The sequence below is a fragment of the Thunnus maccoyii genome, chromosome 15 (genome assembly GCF_910596095.1).
Source record: "Thunnus maccoyii chromosome 15, fThuMac1.1, whole genome shotgun sequence".
Classification (NCBI taxonomy): domain Eukaryota; kingdom Metazoa; phylum Chordata; class Actinopteri; order Scombriformes; family Scombridae; genus Thunnus; species Thunnus maccoyii.
The window spans coordinates 10,604,591-10,623,810 of NC_056547.1; the positions used below are offsets into that span (position 1 = coordinate 10,604,591).

The 19,220-nt window shown below is 41.5% G+C and overlaps 1 protein-coding gene across 2 annotated transcripts in view; it reads left to right on the top strand.

The window, feature by feature from the left end:
• LOC121912715 (ephrin type-A receptor 10-like) overlaps positions 1-19,220 on the top strand; it is a 154,555-nt gene that overhangs the window by 92,060 nt on the left and 43,275 nt on the right. The window contains exons 4-6 of one of the 2 annotated variants that reach the window (XM_042435060.1): positions 4,957-5,112; positions 12,661-12,990; positions 13,490-14,102. In XM_042435060.1, the coding sequence (XP_042290994.1) occupies positions 4,957-5,112; positions 12,661-12,990; positions 13,490-13,578 (575 nt within the window). In that variant the 3' untranslated portion in view covers positions 13,579-14,102. Of the gene's footprint in view, positions 1-4,956; positions 5,113-12,660; positions 12,991-13,489; positions 14,103-19,220 lie in introns of those variants that run through there. The other variant, XM_042435059.1, reaches the window with a different exon arrangement.

Sequence of the window (19,220 nt, forward strand, 5' to 3'; positions counted from 1 at the left end):
ATCACATCCTGTCTTCCTTGTATCTCTCCTTCATTCATGCCATCATCGTCACCTTTTTTGTTCCACACCATGTAAACCTCTTGCCAAAAAAAACTTGACAATTCAGACCAGTGCTGACTAAATCAGTGACTGGCATTTGGTGTCTGTTGGTGGTTTTTGTGTGTGTGTGTGTTTATGTTTATCCACAAGTGGATGTGTGTGCATATCAGTGAGAGGTTAAGATGCTTCTGTCTGTGTGCAAGTGTCTAAAGCAGACCTCTTTTAGTGCTATTAATATTAATTGATGTATGCTGTCAGGGAGGCATAGAAACAATTCATTGCTCACATTTATTGTATTAAGTGCTTCATGATTTATTAATGCACATGCTTTAAGGTTAGAGAAAAGAAAGGAAGGGAAAATAGGAGAGAAGGGCAAACTATAAATTGAATTGTCTCTCAAAGACAAAAGTCTATTAAAGTAATTTGTGAGCTCATTGAAATGTGGATGTTTTGGCCTTTTTATTTTTATTCATTAAATGGTGAAACTGATTTTTTTTTTGTTGTTGTTTGTTTTCACTTACATGATTAATATATGAGTAGATTTAAACCAGTGTTTTGCTATTGTGTTTCTCGTTGTATCCCTCAGGCTTTTAGCGTGCATACATGCTGGACAATGCCACTGTTGCATAAATTCCCACTATAGACGACCTTAGGCTCTCTCACTGTCAGCTCATTCTGCTGTTTCTTTCAGCGTCTCTCATCTGTATGCATCGCATGTCTGTGCTTATCTGTTTTCTGACTCTGTCTATCTGTCAAGCTGAAGGAGTCCATTCTCCCTCAGTTTATTGTCCTTTCTTTGTACAGTACGTAGCCCACCGTCTTTCTCTGTCTCACACACCATCTGTCTGTCTATTGGTGTCTCTCTGTTTCTCCTAACTATCTCTCACAGCAGTTGGTCTCCCGCCTCATCCCACCAATCTTCATCCCTATACGACTCGGCATGTTGCTGCATATGTATATTATTACACCTTGAAGAAATATCTCTGTATATATCTGTGTGTGTGTACATGTTCTGCAATGTTCCATTTAATCGAGGCTCCCAGTCGACACATAGGACAAATTGATCAGTTGGTTTGCCAGCTGTCCTGGCAGATCTCTCCTTCTGTCTCTCTATTTCTCTAACCACCCCCTCTCCCTTTCTCTCCCCGAAGCTCTCATTTTCAGTTTAACTCGTATACCTTGGCAGTGAAAAGGCGAATATGGGATGAAAAAACATGCCTTCTAATGATTGGACTGGTCTTCCTTACGAGCAGTATCTTTTTTTTTTTTCCCCCGCACTGTTGGATGATTTTTAGAGATTCCACATTCTCCCTTTGGCAGATGGCTGCTGGCCCATTTTGACTGACGTGACCTTGCATGGCATTGGCTGTTGGCGGCCCTTCGAATGATCCCTTGCTGTGGAGAATGACGGGCAGCGTGCAAAGCCAGCTCCTTTTGTTATCTGAGCTGCACATATTGTCTTGATACACCCCTATCATTAGACACACATTTCCAAGGTGGGCTGGCAAAAATGTGTATCCATGCTGAATTAAAGAGATAAGTCAGAATTGCTGCCAGCCTTGACTATGGCTAGCCAGCTTTTAAGCATCATAGGTGGAAAATGCAAAACCATAGGTGGCACCAGGATATCATGTTTGGAGAGCATGATATCCTGGTGGATGTCCAACCATGTGAACACACAACACATAATGTGTTGCTGTTTAACAATTAATTAAAGAAATAAATAATGAAAAACATACTTTTGATGAAGCCGTTTATATAATCACATTGATCTAATGCTTTTTCAGTCTTAATTCTACTCTCTCATGTTGTAAATTGTCACATCATATTGCAAAATGTGATGCCACAGTATAAGCATCGTAAGCCGTTTCGAGAATAAAACATGAACTGCTGAAAAACTGCAAACAAAGTTGAAAAGAAGTTTCATGACTAAAGAGCTTGGATAATCCGATGTCTCCTGCATAAAAGGCAGAATGCCGAGTTCTAACTGATCAGTCTGAAGTGTATAGAGGCTCCAGATTAATTAACATATGTGTCCTGCTGCCTTCAGATGGTTGCAGAAGCTTTTCATACAGTATAAAGCAACTGTGGACAACAGATACTGTCAGAATCAATCATATTAATTTATTAATCAGTGCAAACTACTTTACCACTTTAACCACATTAACATTTATATTTTTTATGTTGATTTAAACGCATCTATTGGCTGGGGAGTGTTTGATTAAATATACTTTATTTATATTATAAACATTATTCCGTTATTTCTGTGCATTTGTTTGCTCTTGTTGATAAAATCACTGAGGTGCCAGTGGAGTGACATTGCTTCAGAAATGATTCTGAGACATCTATTCTTAGCACAGCAACACCAACAACTCACTTTGCACTGCTTCATCTAAATAAACGCCCCCACCTGTTTGTTCCTCTCCTCCCACCTGTGCACCGTGCGTGCTGCGCTTGGCACCAAAATACACAGACAGGCAAAACAAATTCAGGAAACGGTCGGAGCGCTGCTTGCGTTGGTCATTATAATCAGTAACTAGAGGCTTCTGTCTTCTCCCACTTGGTCTCTCAGCTGGCTCTCTCGCTTGCTCACTCTTTCTCACCAAAATATCCTGCTAGCTGTTGCATCCAAATAACAATCAGAAAGACAAGTAATTCACAAAAAGCTTCAGCATAATATTTCCATGATCATTTTTGGGAGGCTTAGCTTTCCCTAGCCTCTTATTAGCACCGTCTATGTGCAAAACCCATTTCTGTTCTCGTAGATCTATGCATAATTTTGCGTTGATTCGGGCGCTATTCACGCTTGATGTTCTTGGTGTGGTGAGGGAAGGATAGTGGCAGCACAGTCAGGAACAAAGGGAGTCTACTCCAGTGTTGCTTGACAGGGTATGTGTATGTATGTGTGTGTGTGTGTGTTTATGAGTGTGTGTTCCTGTTATGTCCCCATGCTTGGCTGTGCTGTGAGCTGAAAGCGAGAGGCTTTTCTCTGTGTAATGATAGACATTAAAAAGTCGATTACAAGGTTCTTACAGCCTCAGAAACACAACTCACAGGCATACACACATGTACACAGGCATAAAACACACTTTCTTGCACATGCACTCTGGTCCGAGCCAGGAGAGGCCTGCTAATCAATGTGTGATGGCAGGCCTTTTGTGCGTGCGTGTGTTCTGTAAAAGTGAATGAGTAAAAGAGGCCCCTTCGTTTATTGTGCGTGTTGTGTGTGTGGTGATATATTAAACCACACATAACCATGGAATGCAATCCATGGAATATCAATTTAACATGTTCTTGATCTATTAAGCTAGCAGATTCAGGCTACTGAAAGCATAATGGCTATGCTGGCTGGCTAACAATTTAGCCAACGATCAAACAAAATTTAGCCAGGACTATGATGGATGTTTGTGATACTCTCCAACTCTGCCTCCTAATTATGTTCAAGGAAACTTTGTTGTGCACTGACCAGCAAATTATATTTTGGAAATCAGCATGTATTCTCAGTGTTGACTAACTGTTCTCTGTAAATTTGTTATGCTTAAGTTATGCTGTATGTGGGAGAACACAACCTCATTGTCGACTGGATATGTCAGTTACTACAGATCATCAGGGCAAGGTCAATATACGTCCTCCTATAGAAAACTCCTTGAAGGCATGACTGAATAATGTAGTGGAAACAAAATGGCAATTCAATCCGAATATCAAGCCAACCCACATAGCCACTTTGACCTGGAAATGAAAGCCTGTAGAAGGTTATATTTTTTTTTATATGGGAGAAGGGAGAAAAGGGATAGAGGTAGAATGTAAAAAGAGAAAGAAACTCATGAGGAGTGGAAAAGGGATAAGAAAGACAAATGTAGTAGGAGAGGAGAGAGAGAAAATGCAGGAAGAGAGCTGCTAATGTAGACCCACTGTTTAGAATATAGTCTCAGAAGAGAGGAGATCAGAGTATCGAGCAGTAGCTGGCTGGCTGATTTCACACCCATTATCACCTGCTACAAAGGCACGGCAAGTGGAAAATGAAACTGCATAGTGGGAGAGTGTAAAATAACCCGTTTTATTCTGTGTGTGTGTGTTTCTGAGTGTGTTTATGCACGGCGTCTTGTCACGCGTGTATTGATAAGCTTCTGTTACATGGTGTGTATTCTTGTGTGCTGTGCATGTAAGGTCATGAGTGCTTATCACCCTTACCCACGTTCTCACCTTTTGTAGTCTCTCTCTCGTGCAGTAGTTGGGTATCACGTTTGACTGTAGGGGGAGACACATAAAATGTTGGGGGGGGAAACAATAACATAATTAAGTTTTGGGTTTTCCAGTTGCGTGTCTGCACATCGCCTTGGCTTGTTTTCATTTGCCTAGCTGGTTCAATCCAGTAGCAGCCTTTGATGCCATTTGCCAAGGCCACTGATCACACGTAATGTGAGAATTGTGTTTGTTAGATGGATTTAGCCAAAGTCTCCTCTACATTTCTCCCCTAATCCTATCTTTTATCTTGTCTGTACGTCCCTGTGGATTCACTTGCTTTCTTTTTTTTTTTCCATTCATTCTTAATTTTCTCTCTCATGAAGTGAAAGAGAGATTATAGCTTCTTTTTTTTTTCACAAGGCTTAAAATGCTGCCATGCTTAGTGGAATAGTGGAGTTCCTTCGCGAAGAAGTAGAAACGTTTAAGTGATATAAAATGGCTTTAAATTGTTTATTTTGAAGTGCTTTAGATGTTTTATTAGACTGACTGTAGAAATATCTTACGGTTTTAAATGTCTTTCATGTAACAATGTGTGATTTATGTGTTAATATTATGTGCAGAAATCTCTTATTTTCCCCTGTCAAGATAAATCAAGAAGGAATTGTTAAATCACATTACTTGGACATATCTGATATACTATATTTCTCTGTGTGTGTGTTTGCACTTTTCCAGCATGTCCCCCTGGATCATACAAGATGTCCTCCAGACAGCAGGAGTGTTTTCCCTGCCCAGCCAACAGTGTCGCAGAGGAGGACGGATCTGTGGTGTGTGTGTGCGAGGAAGACCACTTCAGAACCCCCCTGGATACACCCTCAGCCCCATGCACACGTAATAAGATGATATATTTTTACATTTGTGTTTGTTTGTCCTTCACCTCCCTTTTCCAGTGACCTTTTGGCAGTCAATCTTCCTCCTATCACATGGTATCATTCATGCAATGTATTGTTTTCATCTAGACTTTTTGCATTAAGTGAGCAATTTCATGTTTGCATGCCAATCATTATCTTACCCACTCATTCAGCCTATTATACGCTGTTGCCGTTTGCCTCTTTATCCTCAGGGATCACTTTGCCCTTGTGGTTTACCTGTCCTTCACCCTTTTTTCCACCTCCCCTTTCTCATCTCATCACCCCTCTGTCTGACCTGCACCCTCCTCCATAGCTTCTGTCACTCCATCTATCCTTATTCTCCAATCTCCAGCTCCTCCTCATCACTCCATTTCCATGTCTCGTCTAGCTAACCCAACCTTCACCCCTCCTTCACCTTCTGTACCTCTTTTGATATTGAATTCCTTTCAAGTTAAAAAAAAAAAAAAAAGCACACCCCGAGACATGTAAGGGGTTTCTTTTAATCATCTCAGATGGTTCAGGAAGTTGTTGACCATGAACATGACCCAAAACTAAAGACAGGAAATATATCTTGTGCTGATCCATTTACTCATGAAGTTGTAAGGTGGAGTTTTTACATCTGAACACTCAAAGGACACACTCACATTTTTTTCTTACAGTACTTCCCTTTGATAACATCAGTAAACACAGCACATAAAACACTTTTAGATGCACTTTGGTGTGTTTTTAAGGATAGATAATAGGATAGATAAACTCCAGTCCTTGTTTGACAAAATTTGTACAGTTGATACTCCGAATGAATGAAATATCTCCAGGATCATACACATTATTTTATGTTTCAGGGTGGGCTTTCCAATAACTGTAACCCCTTCCAACCTGTGCTTACACCCCCCTCTATCCCGCCTAATAGTATACACACATTATGTATCCATCCACCACAGCCATTTTCTCTGCCTCTTAACCTTTATCCCTTTTATCACCCATCTATCCTTCATCCCTCCCTCCATCTCTTCTAACATTAGGTCTACATTATTTGTCCAAAAAGCCCATCACCCCATTTTCTCCATCTTGTAAATTCTACATTATGCGTCCATTTTCTGCTATACATCCATTATCCACCCCCTTCAACGGACCACCCCATCTTTTTCTACCCCCTCCATTCCTCCTTTTTTGACCCCTGAACACACACTTCCTTCCTTTCTCTCTGTCTGTCCTCTTAACTCGGACACTCATCACTCTTCTTTCGAGCCACTGCCTCTTCACATTTTCCTTCCTCTCTGTCCTTTCATCCATTTCATCCAGGCATGTTATCACCCCATCCGTCATCCTTCTGTCCAACTGAAATCTCATCCCTCTGTCCTCAAGCGACAAGCACACATACCACTCTATAATCTCATCCCCACTGTCCACACATTATCCTTTCATCCCTCACCTCTTGCCTTTTTTCACCCTACCTCACCTGTTCTCCCATACCGAATACCATTCTTCTCCAATAAAGATGCAGTACAAAGCCAATAAGACAAAGACCACACGGGGTAGCCCTATTGATTTCTGCATGGAGAACAGCCTATTGATATAGCTTAGTAATTAGATGGAGGAATAATGGGCCCTATATCCTGGGAGTACTCAGGGTAGTAAAACCATAGGGTCACTAGGTCTGTGTGTGCGTGTTTGTAGATATCCACATCCACTTGTGTGCACATATATATGTGTAAGTGTGTGGTCATACTAGCTTTTATGGTAACTACTATGGAGGGGTTTAATTACAGTATTGATCGCTGAGCTCTCTGATCCCTGTGTGATAACATTTATAGCAGCCTAATGACCACATTAATTACACTATTGATTCAGTAATTATGATCATCCCCAGATTTGGGTAATCCACCGCATGGTCGGATGGAGAAAGGGAGAGAAAGAAAGGAACATCTGAGGAGGTTGATGAATGTAGAATTTTGAGTATAAAAGAAAATGGGAGATTTAGCAAGATGAATGAGATGTGATGTGCACACCTTATTATCTCAGCAATTAAATGATATAATACCAGTGTAATTTTATTCTTTTACCTTTCATTAATGCCTGTGAAGTATCTAAACCCTAATGTGTTTACCACTGTCAGAAGCTATTGCTGTCTCTTTGAAATAATAGACTCCTCATTGTTTTTAATAATCCTTTTGAAGCGGGTGAAAGAACACACTGCTACATTTTTTTTTTTTTCAGATGAGTCATCCTGCAATACTTCCAGACATGACTAAGTAACATTTTTAATGGCAACTATATGCGGGGGGGCACTATGACTGCTAAAAGGAGAGAACTGGCTGATTTGATGGAGAGAAGGAAGGTAGAGACCAGGTTGAAGGGGAGTAAGGCCAGGAGCATCAGAGGTGGGCGTGGTGTGGATGGGAGGAGAAATGGGGTAGGGGTAATCCTGAAGGAAGTGTATGTAAAGAATGTGTTGGAGGTGAAGAGAGTGTCAGACAGAGTGATGAGTATGAAGCTGGAAATTGAAGGTGTGATGATAAATGTTGTCAGCACATATGTCCCGCAAATTGGGTGTGAGAGGGAAGAGAAATAAGAATGAGATTGGAGACTATAAGGTGGTCACAGGGCAGAACGTAACTAGGCAGCATTGGATGTTGATCTGTAGGAGACCAAGAAGAGGAAGAGAATGAAGGCAGAGCCAAGGATCAAATGGTGGGGGTTGAAGAAGGAAGACTGTTGTGTGGAGTTCAGGTGGGGAGTTAAGACAGGTGCTGGGTGGTAGTGAAGAGCCACCAGATGGCTTGGTAACTGCTGCAGAAGTGGTGAGGGAGACAGCTAGGAGGGTACTTGATGTGTCATCTGGACAGAGGAAGGAAGACAAGGAAACTTGGTGGTGGAATGAGGAAGTACGGGTAAGTATACGGAGAAAGAGGTTGGCAAAGAAGAAGTGGGAGGCCAGAGAGATGAATGAAGTAGACAGGAGTACAAGGAGATGTGGCATTAGGCATAAGGCGAAGAGAGAGGTGGTGAAGGGTAAGGAAAATGTGTTTGGTGAGTTGTATGAGAGATTGGACACTAAGGAAGGAGAAAAAGACTTGTACCAATTAGCAGGTTAGGGTGATGTAGGATAGAGATGGAAATGTACTGACTAGCGAGGAGAGTGTGTTGAGAAGGAGTACTTTGAGGGGCTGATGAATGAAGAAAATGAGAGAGAAGGTTGGATGATGTGGGGCCAGTGAAAGGAGAAAGTGAGGGCAGCTATGAAGAGGATGAAGAGTGGAAAGGTGGTAGGTCCAGATTACATACCTGTGGAGGCATGGAGCTATTTAGAAGAGATGGCAGTGGAGTTCTTCACTACACAACCTTGGAAAGTGGGAGGATGCCTAAGGAGTGGAAAGAAATGTACTGGTACCAATTTTCAAGAATAAGGATGATATGCAGGGCTGTTGTAACTACAGAGGTATAAAGTTGACCAGCCACAGCATGAAGTTATGGGAAAAAGTAGTTGAAGCTAGGTTGAGAGGAGAGGTGATGATTGGTGAGCAGCAGTGTGGTTTCATGCCAGGAAAGAGCACTACAGATGCAATGTTTGCTTTGAGAATGTTCACAGAGAAGTAAAGAGGGGTTGCATTGTGTCTTTGTGGATCTAGAGAAAGTACATGACAGGGTGCTGAGAGAGGAGATGCGGTATTGTGTGAGGATGTCGGGAGTGGCAGAGATGTATGTAAGAGTGGGTGGAGAAGAGTGTCAGGAGTGATCTGCGACAGAAGGGTATCAGCAAGAGTGGAAGGGAAGGTTTACAGGAGAGAAGCGAGACAAGCTATGTTGTATGGTTTGGAGGCAAAGGCACTGATGAGAAGACAGGAGGCAGAGCTGGATGTGGCAGAGGTTGAAGACGCTAAGATTTTCATTAGCGGTGATGAGGATGGACAGGATTAGGATTGAGTATATTAGAGGGACAGCTCAGGTTGGACGGTTTGGAGACAAAGCAGTAGATGTGAGATTGAGCTGGTTTGGACATGTGCAGACGAGAGATGCTGGCTATATTGGGAGAAGGATGCTGAAGATGATGCTGCCAGATAAAAGGAAAATAGGAAGGCCAAAGAGGAGGTTTATGGATATGGTTGAGGGAAGACATGCAGGTGGTTGGCATGACAGAGGAAGATGCAGAGTACAGCAAAAGATGGAAACAGATGATCTGCTGTTGCAACCCCTAACAAGAGCAGCCGAAAGAAGAAGAAGAAGAATGGCAACTACTTACAAATTTTCCAACAGAGCACAGTTGCATATTTCCTGGGGGCTGTGAAGAGGCAAAATAAAACTTTAGGAAGAGTGAAAGGAGACATCTCTGTGGGGACACTGAAATATTTGTTTGTATTCAGTTTTGGCAGAGTGGAACTACTGCTGACAGGACTGCAATGGCAATGATTGTGGCATAATAACTGTCAGAAGAAAATGCCTTTAAACTGATGCATAATGTTTGCCAATGTATACTGTATGTCTCTGCAAATGGATTTTAGAGAACAGTGGGGGCCCATGACTTCCAGGAGGAAGGATAAAGTTGCAGTAGAACAATTTTAGCTTCTGGCTCAGGGAAATGCATAAATGCAGACTCTTCATAGGTTTTAATGGCAAAAGTGTAAAAACAACAAGAGTAGGTTTTAAAACTAAATTAAACCACGCATTATAATAGGATACAAAACAGATTTAACATGTCAGTGATCAAGAGGGGGGGAGTTTATCATGCCATTAAGCTAGCAGACAACCTGGTTATCCTTAATGGCTAAAATTAGCTAGCTAAGTATGTCAAAATATTTGCTATATATCTGTTCTTGTCCCAACCAACATATTTATCCTCGTTATCTTGATGAACCATAAATTAAATGTATCTTCAGTGTTGAAAAAACCCCCTCTAGAAACATCATTAAACCTGCATTAACTGATTATTTTTTCATACCATAATCTTTATCTAGCTGACATGGCAAACTGTAAATGAGCAACACTGTCATTCATTTGGAGTTGTGTGTCTGGCTGCCTGATGAATATAAGTCCAATATCCACCCTACTTTCGCTCTGATTTTGGTCTCTATCAACTCCTGAAGGAAATACCTGGCCCTTAAGCTGCTAAATGCTCATCTGTGCTCACCAGCTAGTCACTAACTATGTCTGTTTGCTGTTTGGTGCTGAGCAGATACTGTCAGTGGATTTTTAGAGCTTTTTCTCTGAAAACAGCTGCCTGCTGTGGCTGAAAACGACCCTATGAGAGCACTGAGAGTTAACAAGAACAGTAAAGTTGCATTCGGAAAGCTAAACAATGAGCTGAAACTCACTATGAAGCTCCGTAAAGCCAAGGGGAGCTGCAGAGTTGCTGATAATTCTCTGAACTGTAGGTTCATCTCTACAAGCAACACCCTCTGACATTACACATTATCATTTCATAACCCCCTGCTTCTTTTTTTCCAGAGAGTGTGCATGTTAATAGTAGCCCACTCATATTTGGAGTCATGGAATTCAACTCTACATAAATGCAGACTCTCCACAAGCTTAAACGACAAAAAAATAACATCAAAAGCATGTTCAGTTTTGTTATAGTGCAGTTGGAGTTGTTGGAGCAGCAGTGGAGAGGTAGTCAAAGAGTGATTTGGATGGATGGAGGGGAAAATAGATGGAAGATAGAAATTTAGAGTGAAAAAGACAGCAGAAGACGGGGGAAGAGAGGAGCAAAAGAGGCTGAAGTTTTAATCAGAAGCACTCAGATTTGAAGAGAGAAAAAGGAAACTTCAAGAAAAAGAGGGAGTGCAGGCCAAGAAAGCACAAAAAACTAGATGACTAAAGGCCCAGCTGTGTCTACATCAAATATGTGTGTGTGTATGTGTATGCTGAGCTTGTGTGTTCACACTCTGAATGCTCTCTGGGCTTATGTAATTCTGTTCGCCACGTGTGTCTGGGAGCGGGACGCAGCTGTGGTGTGTGACGTGTTTGACAGCACGCATAGGGCAGCACACCTTCACTTATTCATCATACAGCACATACACACACATACAGGGACGCATATAAAATTCATGGCCTTTAATGGACCTCAGCTCTATTTGGCCTCTGTGTGCAAGGACCTGCAGGAAAAGGCAGGAGGTCAATCAGGACCACTGACTTAGTGATGAGATAACATCCTCTGGCCTGATATTTTATACTGCCCTGGACTATATGTTTAATTTTAGCTTTTTGTCACTGTGGTGGTTGATTTTACATTCAAAGACTTTAAAGAATAATAATGTAGTTTTCCTGCATTTCTTTGGCTTTGAGAAAATGAAAGGAATCACAGTATTTTACTCAAAAATAATCGAAAGTAAAAGTAAATATCCAGTGGGTTACCTTAGAGTTTCACCCCAAATTTTCAAATTCACAGCCTTACAGTGAGCTTCTCCATGGTGATGTACCTTTATTTACTGATGGCAAGCGGAGGATTTGCTCCACACAGCACTGTTGACATGAGTGTATAATTGACGAACTTGTTATGCGTGCACACATATGTTCAGACAACAGGCAATGTCCTTTTTCAGTCACCATTCTAAGTGAAACGAATTCACAAGCTGGTTAAGAGTATTTTTTTTCATTAAAACAGAGACACTCAACAAATATTTTAAATGTACCCAGCTACTGCTTTTAGCCCTAGGCTTACTCCCAAGTGTTTTTACTCTCTCTTTGTAATCCCTCTTGCATCTCAAACCAGAAAATGTTTTTGTACTCCTACTTCCAAATGTACACCACACTAATGCAACTTATACTAAAATATCGCAGCAAACAACTCCGCATTTTGAATTGCAAATTCCCATTAGGGTCAAATGGATCTCATCAAAACAATTGTTTCTTAACATCAAATCCTGGATAAAACAGGATTATCATAGCGTGATGTGCAAACTGAGCCCATGCAATCACACCATAATACCCGATGTACTTAGTCCATTAGTCTTGTGGAAAATATCAAACATCAGCAGCTTGATATTTGAGCGCAGTCTCTTGAAGTCATACAGGTAACTAATATTTGTTACGGTCAAACATATTGTTGTTGCTTTTTCTATCAATGTCCAGCTTTATACACACTACAGACGTTAGAGTGAGTTGGGAATTAAAAATGCTGTGCTCAACTTCTACCTAAGAAGTCTTTTATTAGCTGTAGTTTCCACCAATAGAATCAATAAAATATTGTAACAAGCCTGCATCTGCAACCTTGAAATCATAATCATTTCAATGTGTGCCATATGTATGGCTTTCTATATCCAGAAACACAGTCAGACAGATGTTTTGATACTGATTAATTTGCAGCATTACACTTTATTTTGTTGTGTTTCTATTTTAAGAATTTAAATTGCTGCATAACAATTGCTAAAGCAAAGATGTGTTTGATTAAGTATCGATGTTTGCAAAAAAGTCAATACTGTTGTCTACCCCCGCCCCCCCTCTTTGTCTTGTCTTTAATTTGTTTTCAAAAAAGACTAATAAATTCTTTAGGTCTATAACAATAAACAAAAATACAATATCTTATCTCTCCTAGGGCCTCCCTCCCCACCTAGAGACTTGGTCTACACCCTGAAGCAGTCCACGCTGATCTTGGAGTGGGCCGCACCGTCCGACACAGGAGGCAGAGTTGATCTGACCTACAGCGTGGGATGCCGGCGGTGTGTTGCGAGGCAGTGTGAGCCATGCGGGGCGAGCGTCGGCTTTGTTCCTCAGCAGGTCGGCCTGACGGAGAGAACTGTGACGGTGGTCAATCTTCTTCCCAACACCAACTACACTTTCACCGTCGAAGCTTTGAACGGAGTGTCTGAGCTGCTGCCCAGCAAGAGGTTCTACACCCAGGTCAACGTGTCAACAAGCCTGCCCGGTGAGTCCTGGTTAGATTTCTAAAAATGCCCACACACACAACTTCACACATGCACAAAGAAAGGGTATCACAGATATTAAATTACAGCACAAGTCTGTGTGACTGAAAATACTGAGAACTGGTTATTTCATAACTGAAGAAGGTTCAGAAGACCTGGACGTCTTACACAGAAACATTTATTGAAGCTTGATCTAGGAGAACAGATATAAGCAGTACGAGTGAAGACACTGTAATGCCACTCAATTCTGAAGGTTACATTCTGGTGGGGACTATTTAACCCTTCACTAGCCCCACAAGATTTTCTATGTGCCCACATAAGGTTATTCTTCACTCATCTATACATGTGTGAGGATTCTATTGGGTACTGGATCCTAAACAAGAAACTATGCTTACTTAAGTTAACCAAAGTCACATTCAGGTCACATGCAATACAGTCTGAGAGGAGACAGTCTTGACCGTCTGAAACGGAGCATATCTTCTACAACCTTGGTTTCCATAGGAGACAGCCAGCCTTATCAGTACAGCTGCTTTGCCCAGTCATCCTTAGCAGACAGAGAGATAAACTGCTCCGAAAGAGACAAGCCATGACCTACTGCTCCAAGGTTTGCAGATGACCCGAAAATGACCCAAGGAAACATGTTGTCACAGGAAAAATTCCCTTATAGTCTGCACAGTCGGATAACAAACAACAGCTGAGCAAGAATTAGGTCGCATTGCATTTGTACTCAGCAAATGTACTCAAATGGGACTTCACTTGGATTTCACTGAAATGCTTTGTGCATTTAGACTACATTATGTGTCAGCTAACATGAATTTTAAATCGTGAGGCTTGTGCTGCATTTTCTCAGTTTGAATATCTCACATCAGGCTATATTATAAGGAAGATCTAGCAGAGTGGACTGAATTTGTTTTGGCTTGTCTAAAAATATGAAATTGAATTTGCAGTTTTCTTTTGTGCTATCCTCTGTGATCAGTTTACTAGGTGGCTGGGTAAAAAAATAGCCTTGTATGTTAAATGTATGGCCTTTGCTGTGTGAAATAGTAAAACTGACTTCTTTTTCCTAAAGAGACATAAGGCTTTGTTTCATAAAAGCACAATTGTCAATTCAGCATTGATGCATTGCCTCTGTCTACACACATGCCCACAAAGTATATGCATAAAACATAGATGTGTGTGCACATAAGTTCTGGGTATCTCATTGTACAGAGATGTATGTAAGTACACCCACAGGCACATACAGTTAATAGTACTGTAGTTTATGTAGACTCCTAACATGCCTACAGCAACATACACACACACACTGAAAGCCACATACGCATCCAGATAGAGTGATTCTCATTTGTGTGTGTACATGTGTGTTCTTATAGCATCCCAAACTCTCATCATACACCTTCCTTCCCTATAATAACAGCGTGCTCGTCACTGCCGACAGAGCAAAAAGTCTTGCTGGTGGAGGTGATCTCATTTTCATCAGCAGAAGTCTTCAACAGGCCATTAGCCAGGGGCTTGAAAAAGCACTTTGCCTAGTAGCCTTGTCTCTGTAACAGTACTATTTGGGGGAGCTCAAGTGTGAAAATACCAAACACACACACACAGAAATGTACAAGCACACATCCCGGCTTGAATACTGACATACTTATACACATATGGGCATACACGTTTACCCGCCATACCTGCTGTGTATATATTTTTTAAAACTTGATTTCTCTGTTTGTTTGCGAAGCTTTTCATTTGAAGAAGCTGAAAGAAATATGACTCTGAGAGTGAAGGCATAATGAGGCAAATGAAGTATGAAGGCAGCGAGACTGGAAAGTGCTGCGCAAGGAGGCAGCTGATGGAGAAACAATGAGAAAGGAAAGTGTGTTTTTTCTGACTAATTGGAAATTAGCTTAGAAAAATGTGCTACATAATGAATGGAGCATTGCCAGTCAAATGTGAGTGCTGAGATGGCAGCACTTAGTATAGTTCTCTGGTTAGTTTCAAGTGAGTTAAGGGCTGATATAACAGTTCATTTATAAAATCTTGATGAGGGAAGTAAGAGGTTTGTATGTGAATTAAAACACGGGATCTTTTAGCTGGTGTGTTGAGGTTCATGTGCATCTGTGCATACAAAGAGGATGGATTTAAGTAGATTGATGTAGATTGTGACCCAGATTCTCTTGTTGACCAACTGTAAATGTTATGCAAGTGTAACATCTGGACATCTGGACCACATAGGGTGACTGAGAGGCTAAAGCAGAGCTTTATGTGTGTGTAGGATGAGCCAGATCTCTGCATAACACCAGTGACATGTGGTTCAATGTTAATACAGATGCAGTTCTACTGAGTTCGGGGCTGCAATATATTAAATAAAGGCTTTGCAAAGACAATGTGTATTTATCTTTTTTTCCTCCTTCATTAACTCTTCTCAGTGTGTTTGCATTCCACTAATGGCTTTTAAAACTTAAAGCTGCATTATTTGACCACTAGGGGACAGAAAGACTGTAAAATAAAGGCTCAGAAGTACTGGCCCAACATACTGTACTGTGGACACAGAGAATCATAGGCATCCCATTTTAGTTGTATTTATGGCCAACTGAACCACAAAACTCAACCATATATTGTATTTTATGTGCAGGCCGCTAAACAAAGGTAAAAGACACAATAAGCTGCACAAAGCAATACAACATTATCATTATGAATCAACTGATTAAATATTAGTTTGAAATAGAACCCTAAATGCAGTTTTATCTTTGTCCAGGGATAGCTTTAGCCGCTTTCTATTTGCAGTTTCCCCAAAATATTGCCAAAACAGACACTTTTTTGGAATAAAACCGACTTATGTGGTTTTTAACATTGTTTTACAAGAATATGTGTTGTGGTGTCTCATACCAAACCCCTTTATCTGACATAAGCTGAAATATAGGATAGTATGGCTGACACCAACATGGCTTCAACATAGCCGCCTTCAGCTCCCCAAAGGGATTTAGCTAGCCAAAACCCCAAGCTCCAAGGTTAGCGACAACACTATATCAGAAAAAGGACAAACCTGTGGTGATTATTTTTCCTGTCCCCATGGTTCTTTTCAACCTTTCTTTCTTTTTTCTCTCCCTTTCCTGTCTGTCTGTCTTGTCAGCAGTTGCCCTGACGTTGATTTGTGGTTATTATGGGGTATTAGGGTGTGAGTTGTCCCGCTAACCGTGTCATCCAGAGGGATTGGACAAGGGGTTAGGAGAGTGTGTTTGCAGGGGTTTCAGAAGACTTTCTCTGTCAGGGAGGATTTGGTATGGGGTGCTTAATGCTGTGTGTGCGTATCTGTGTGTGTCAGACAGAGAGAGAGCTTTTTTTTAAAAAAAAGAAAAAAAAAGATGGTATTTGATTTAGAAATGTGCTTTAGAATTACTTTTCGTGTGTCTTGTCTCACCTCTCCTGCCTTTGCTAGCCACGCCAGCTTTTGTCAAAAGACCTGTGGTTTTCCACACATGACCAACAGAGCACAGTTCAGATCAACAGCTAACCAACTAAACATGACCTAAACCCTCTCGCGTGCTCTCTACAGTGGACAGTTTTCCTTTCTGTAGGGGCTGGTGAGGTAGTGCTGTGTGTGGATGTGTATGTGTGTGTGTGTGTACACAAATCGGTTTGTGTTAGAGGACTGCAGTGGGGTTTGGACTCTGCTCATCTATATCAGGCATGGGGTATATTTACAGTAATGCTGACATATCATCAATGTGAGATATGAGGCGTACCATAAATAAAATTGATGAAAGGAAAATTCATATATGAAAATATGAGAGACGATTATTATGACTATTAGATTTTACAAAGCATGTAAACTTTTAGTACACTCAAAATAGGGTCATAAATTTTAAGTTTATTTGTTATTCAACTTCTCTCTTTTTCCACTTTATATTTATTGTTGTGTGTGTATTTGGACTAGTCATATAGTAGGTGATATGAATTTTGTTCAAACACCAGTAAAAGTACACAAAATGGCATCTCTAATCCATATCTGATCTGTAAACAATACCACTGTCACCGCTGCTCTGAAGTATAATGTTCCAGCATCCAGTTTGTATCTGTTGCCAAGGAAACCAAACAAAACTATCTGAAAAACAGGGACACAATCCATACAATTTTCATCCAGTACCCACTGCCTTAAACATATATCTTATTTTTGTTGGAGGATATGGCTGACAGATTTTCAATAGAAAACGTTGTTGCGGGTGGGAGTGATCAGAGTCTTTGCGCGCTGTGAAGTGAGGGAGCTCATCTGCAAGAGCAAGCGGTAATGGTTGGAAATCCTGTGCAGCCTGGTCAGGCACAGAATTGGAAAAAAAAAAAACATTCCTTCCACGGACTTCAACCTCGTGTCAGTACATGTGTGTGTGCTCCTCCACAGCAAGACTTTACACCATCAAAACTCACTGACCTTTATAAATACTGCAGCAGGGATTTGGAACAAAGCTAACACGCACCAGCACACACCTACACTCTCTCATGCCACCTCATCATCTCTTTATTACTTTCTACTTTTTTTTTTTTATCTCTGTGTCCCGATCTCTTCTTTTTTTACCCTCTATTTCCTTCCTAATTTCCCCCACCTTATCCTTTCCTGCTCTCCCCATAAACTCACTATTCTTAGACGGCAATTTCTCTCCCTCCTCCTACCTCTCCATCCGCAACCGCTCTTGACATGATCACCACTGCCCCCATCCTCCTCATCTCTCAGCTTCTCTTTTCCCCCCATCTTCTCTACTGTACCATATTTGTTTTTCTGGGCATGGTAAGCTTGTTAGCAGTGGGTGGTATGATTTAGCTGGCAGCTGAGGGCCAAGAAAGCCTGAGGATTTAAGGGCACAGTCTGATTGGAGAGAGAGAAAGTGCTAAGGGGTGCTATATTACAGCCAAAAAACCCGACGACACACATAAGCACACAGGGGGGCCAATTTACATCTACTGTATGCATATACTAAGATTTTTCTTTCTTGGTGGATAAAAAGCATCTGAAACGACATTTAAAACCTTGTGACATTAAAACCAAATACAAATTGAATTCTTTGAAAGCATCTCCTCAAACGGGATGCTTGCACATTCACAGCGCCTGGAGTGGATTTCTCCCAAACAGATGGGGTTTTATCAGGACTCTCCAGGCCACCAAGGGGTAGGGGGGAGTTTTGCACGGTGTGTCAAGGATGGATGGATGGATAAAAAGGAAGAGGGAGAGAGGGGGATAGAAACATGGCTTGAGTTGCGTGAGGAGATGGGGCATGGGCTGGGTAAATGGGGGATCAGTTTTGCCCAGGGCTCATGGGGCCCCTTATCCAGCTGTGGATTAGGGATGCCTATATCTATGTATGTGTGTGTGTGTGTGTGTGTGTGTGTGTGCGTGCATCCGTTGTGCATGCACCAGGCTATGCGTGTATGACAGCAACATTTTCATGTGTGTGCTTTACCATGCTTGCATGCCATAAGCTCTGTGCATGAGTTCATGTGTGATTTGTGTGTGTGCAAGACAGGATACAATAATGACATCATGGCTCAGCATTGTTCAGCGTATGTGTGTGTTTGTCTGCATGCGTGTGTGATGGAAACACACTTGGTTGAAGGTGTTGGACCCCAGTGGTACATCCAAAGCCCTTTAGCTGAGGCAGAGAAGAAGAGGGGGATGCAGGAATGCTGTAGAGATGGGGTGGAGGTGCGGGTCAGAGAGGAGGAAGGATTGGCATTTCAATATCCTGAGAGGATTACTGGCCGGGCTTTAGATGGCCGGTCCCCGTGGAGTTACATGGGCCTGAGAGATGGACGCATAAAGGGAGGAAAGGAGGAAGGGATGAATATAGAAGTGAAGGGACAGGGAGAGGTGAGCGGTGTTGCATTGTGAGCAGAATGCCTTGTGGATGCAGAGGAGAAAGAGGCTTGTGTGAAGAGCAAAAGCAAAAATGCACATTTTCTCAAAAAATGGTGTGCATACAGTATAAAGTTTTGTCTGAACTATCTGGCATTGAGGTGCTTCAAACAAATAAAGTTATTGCGTGTGAATAGACGCCAGTAGAAGACAGGAGTGCAGTAAGTATAGAGGCAGAAGGGGAACATGAAAAGTCAAAGAAAACTAGAAGCAAGTGAGGAAAGGTGAAGCAAGCTGTGCAGGGTATGTAGTGTAACAATACAGGAGAATAAAGCTGTGAAGTTGAAGAAAGTGAAAATGAGAGAGAATGTGGTAGAATCCTGGTTAGAAATATGAAAACTG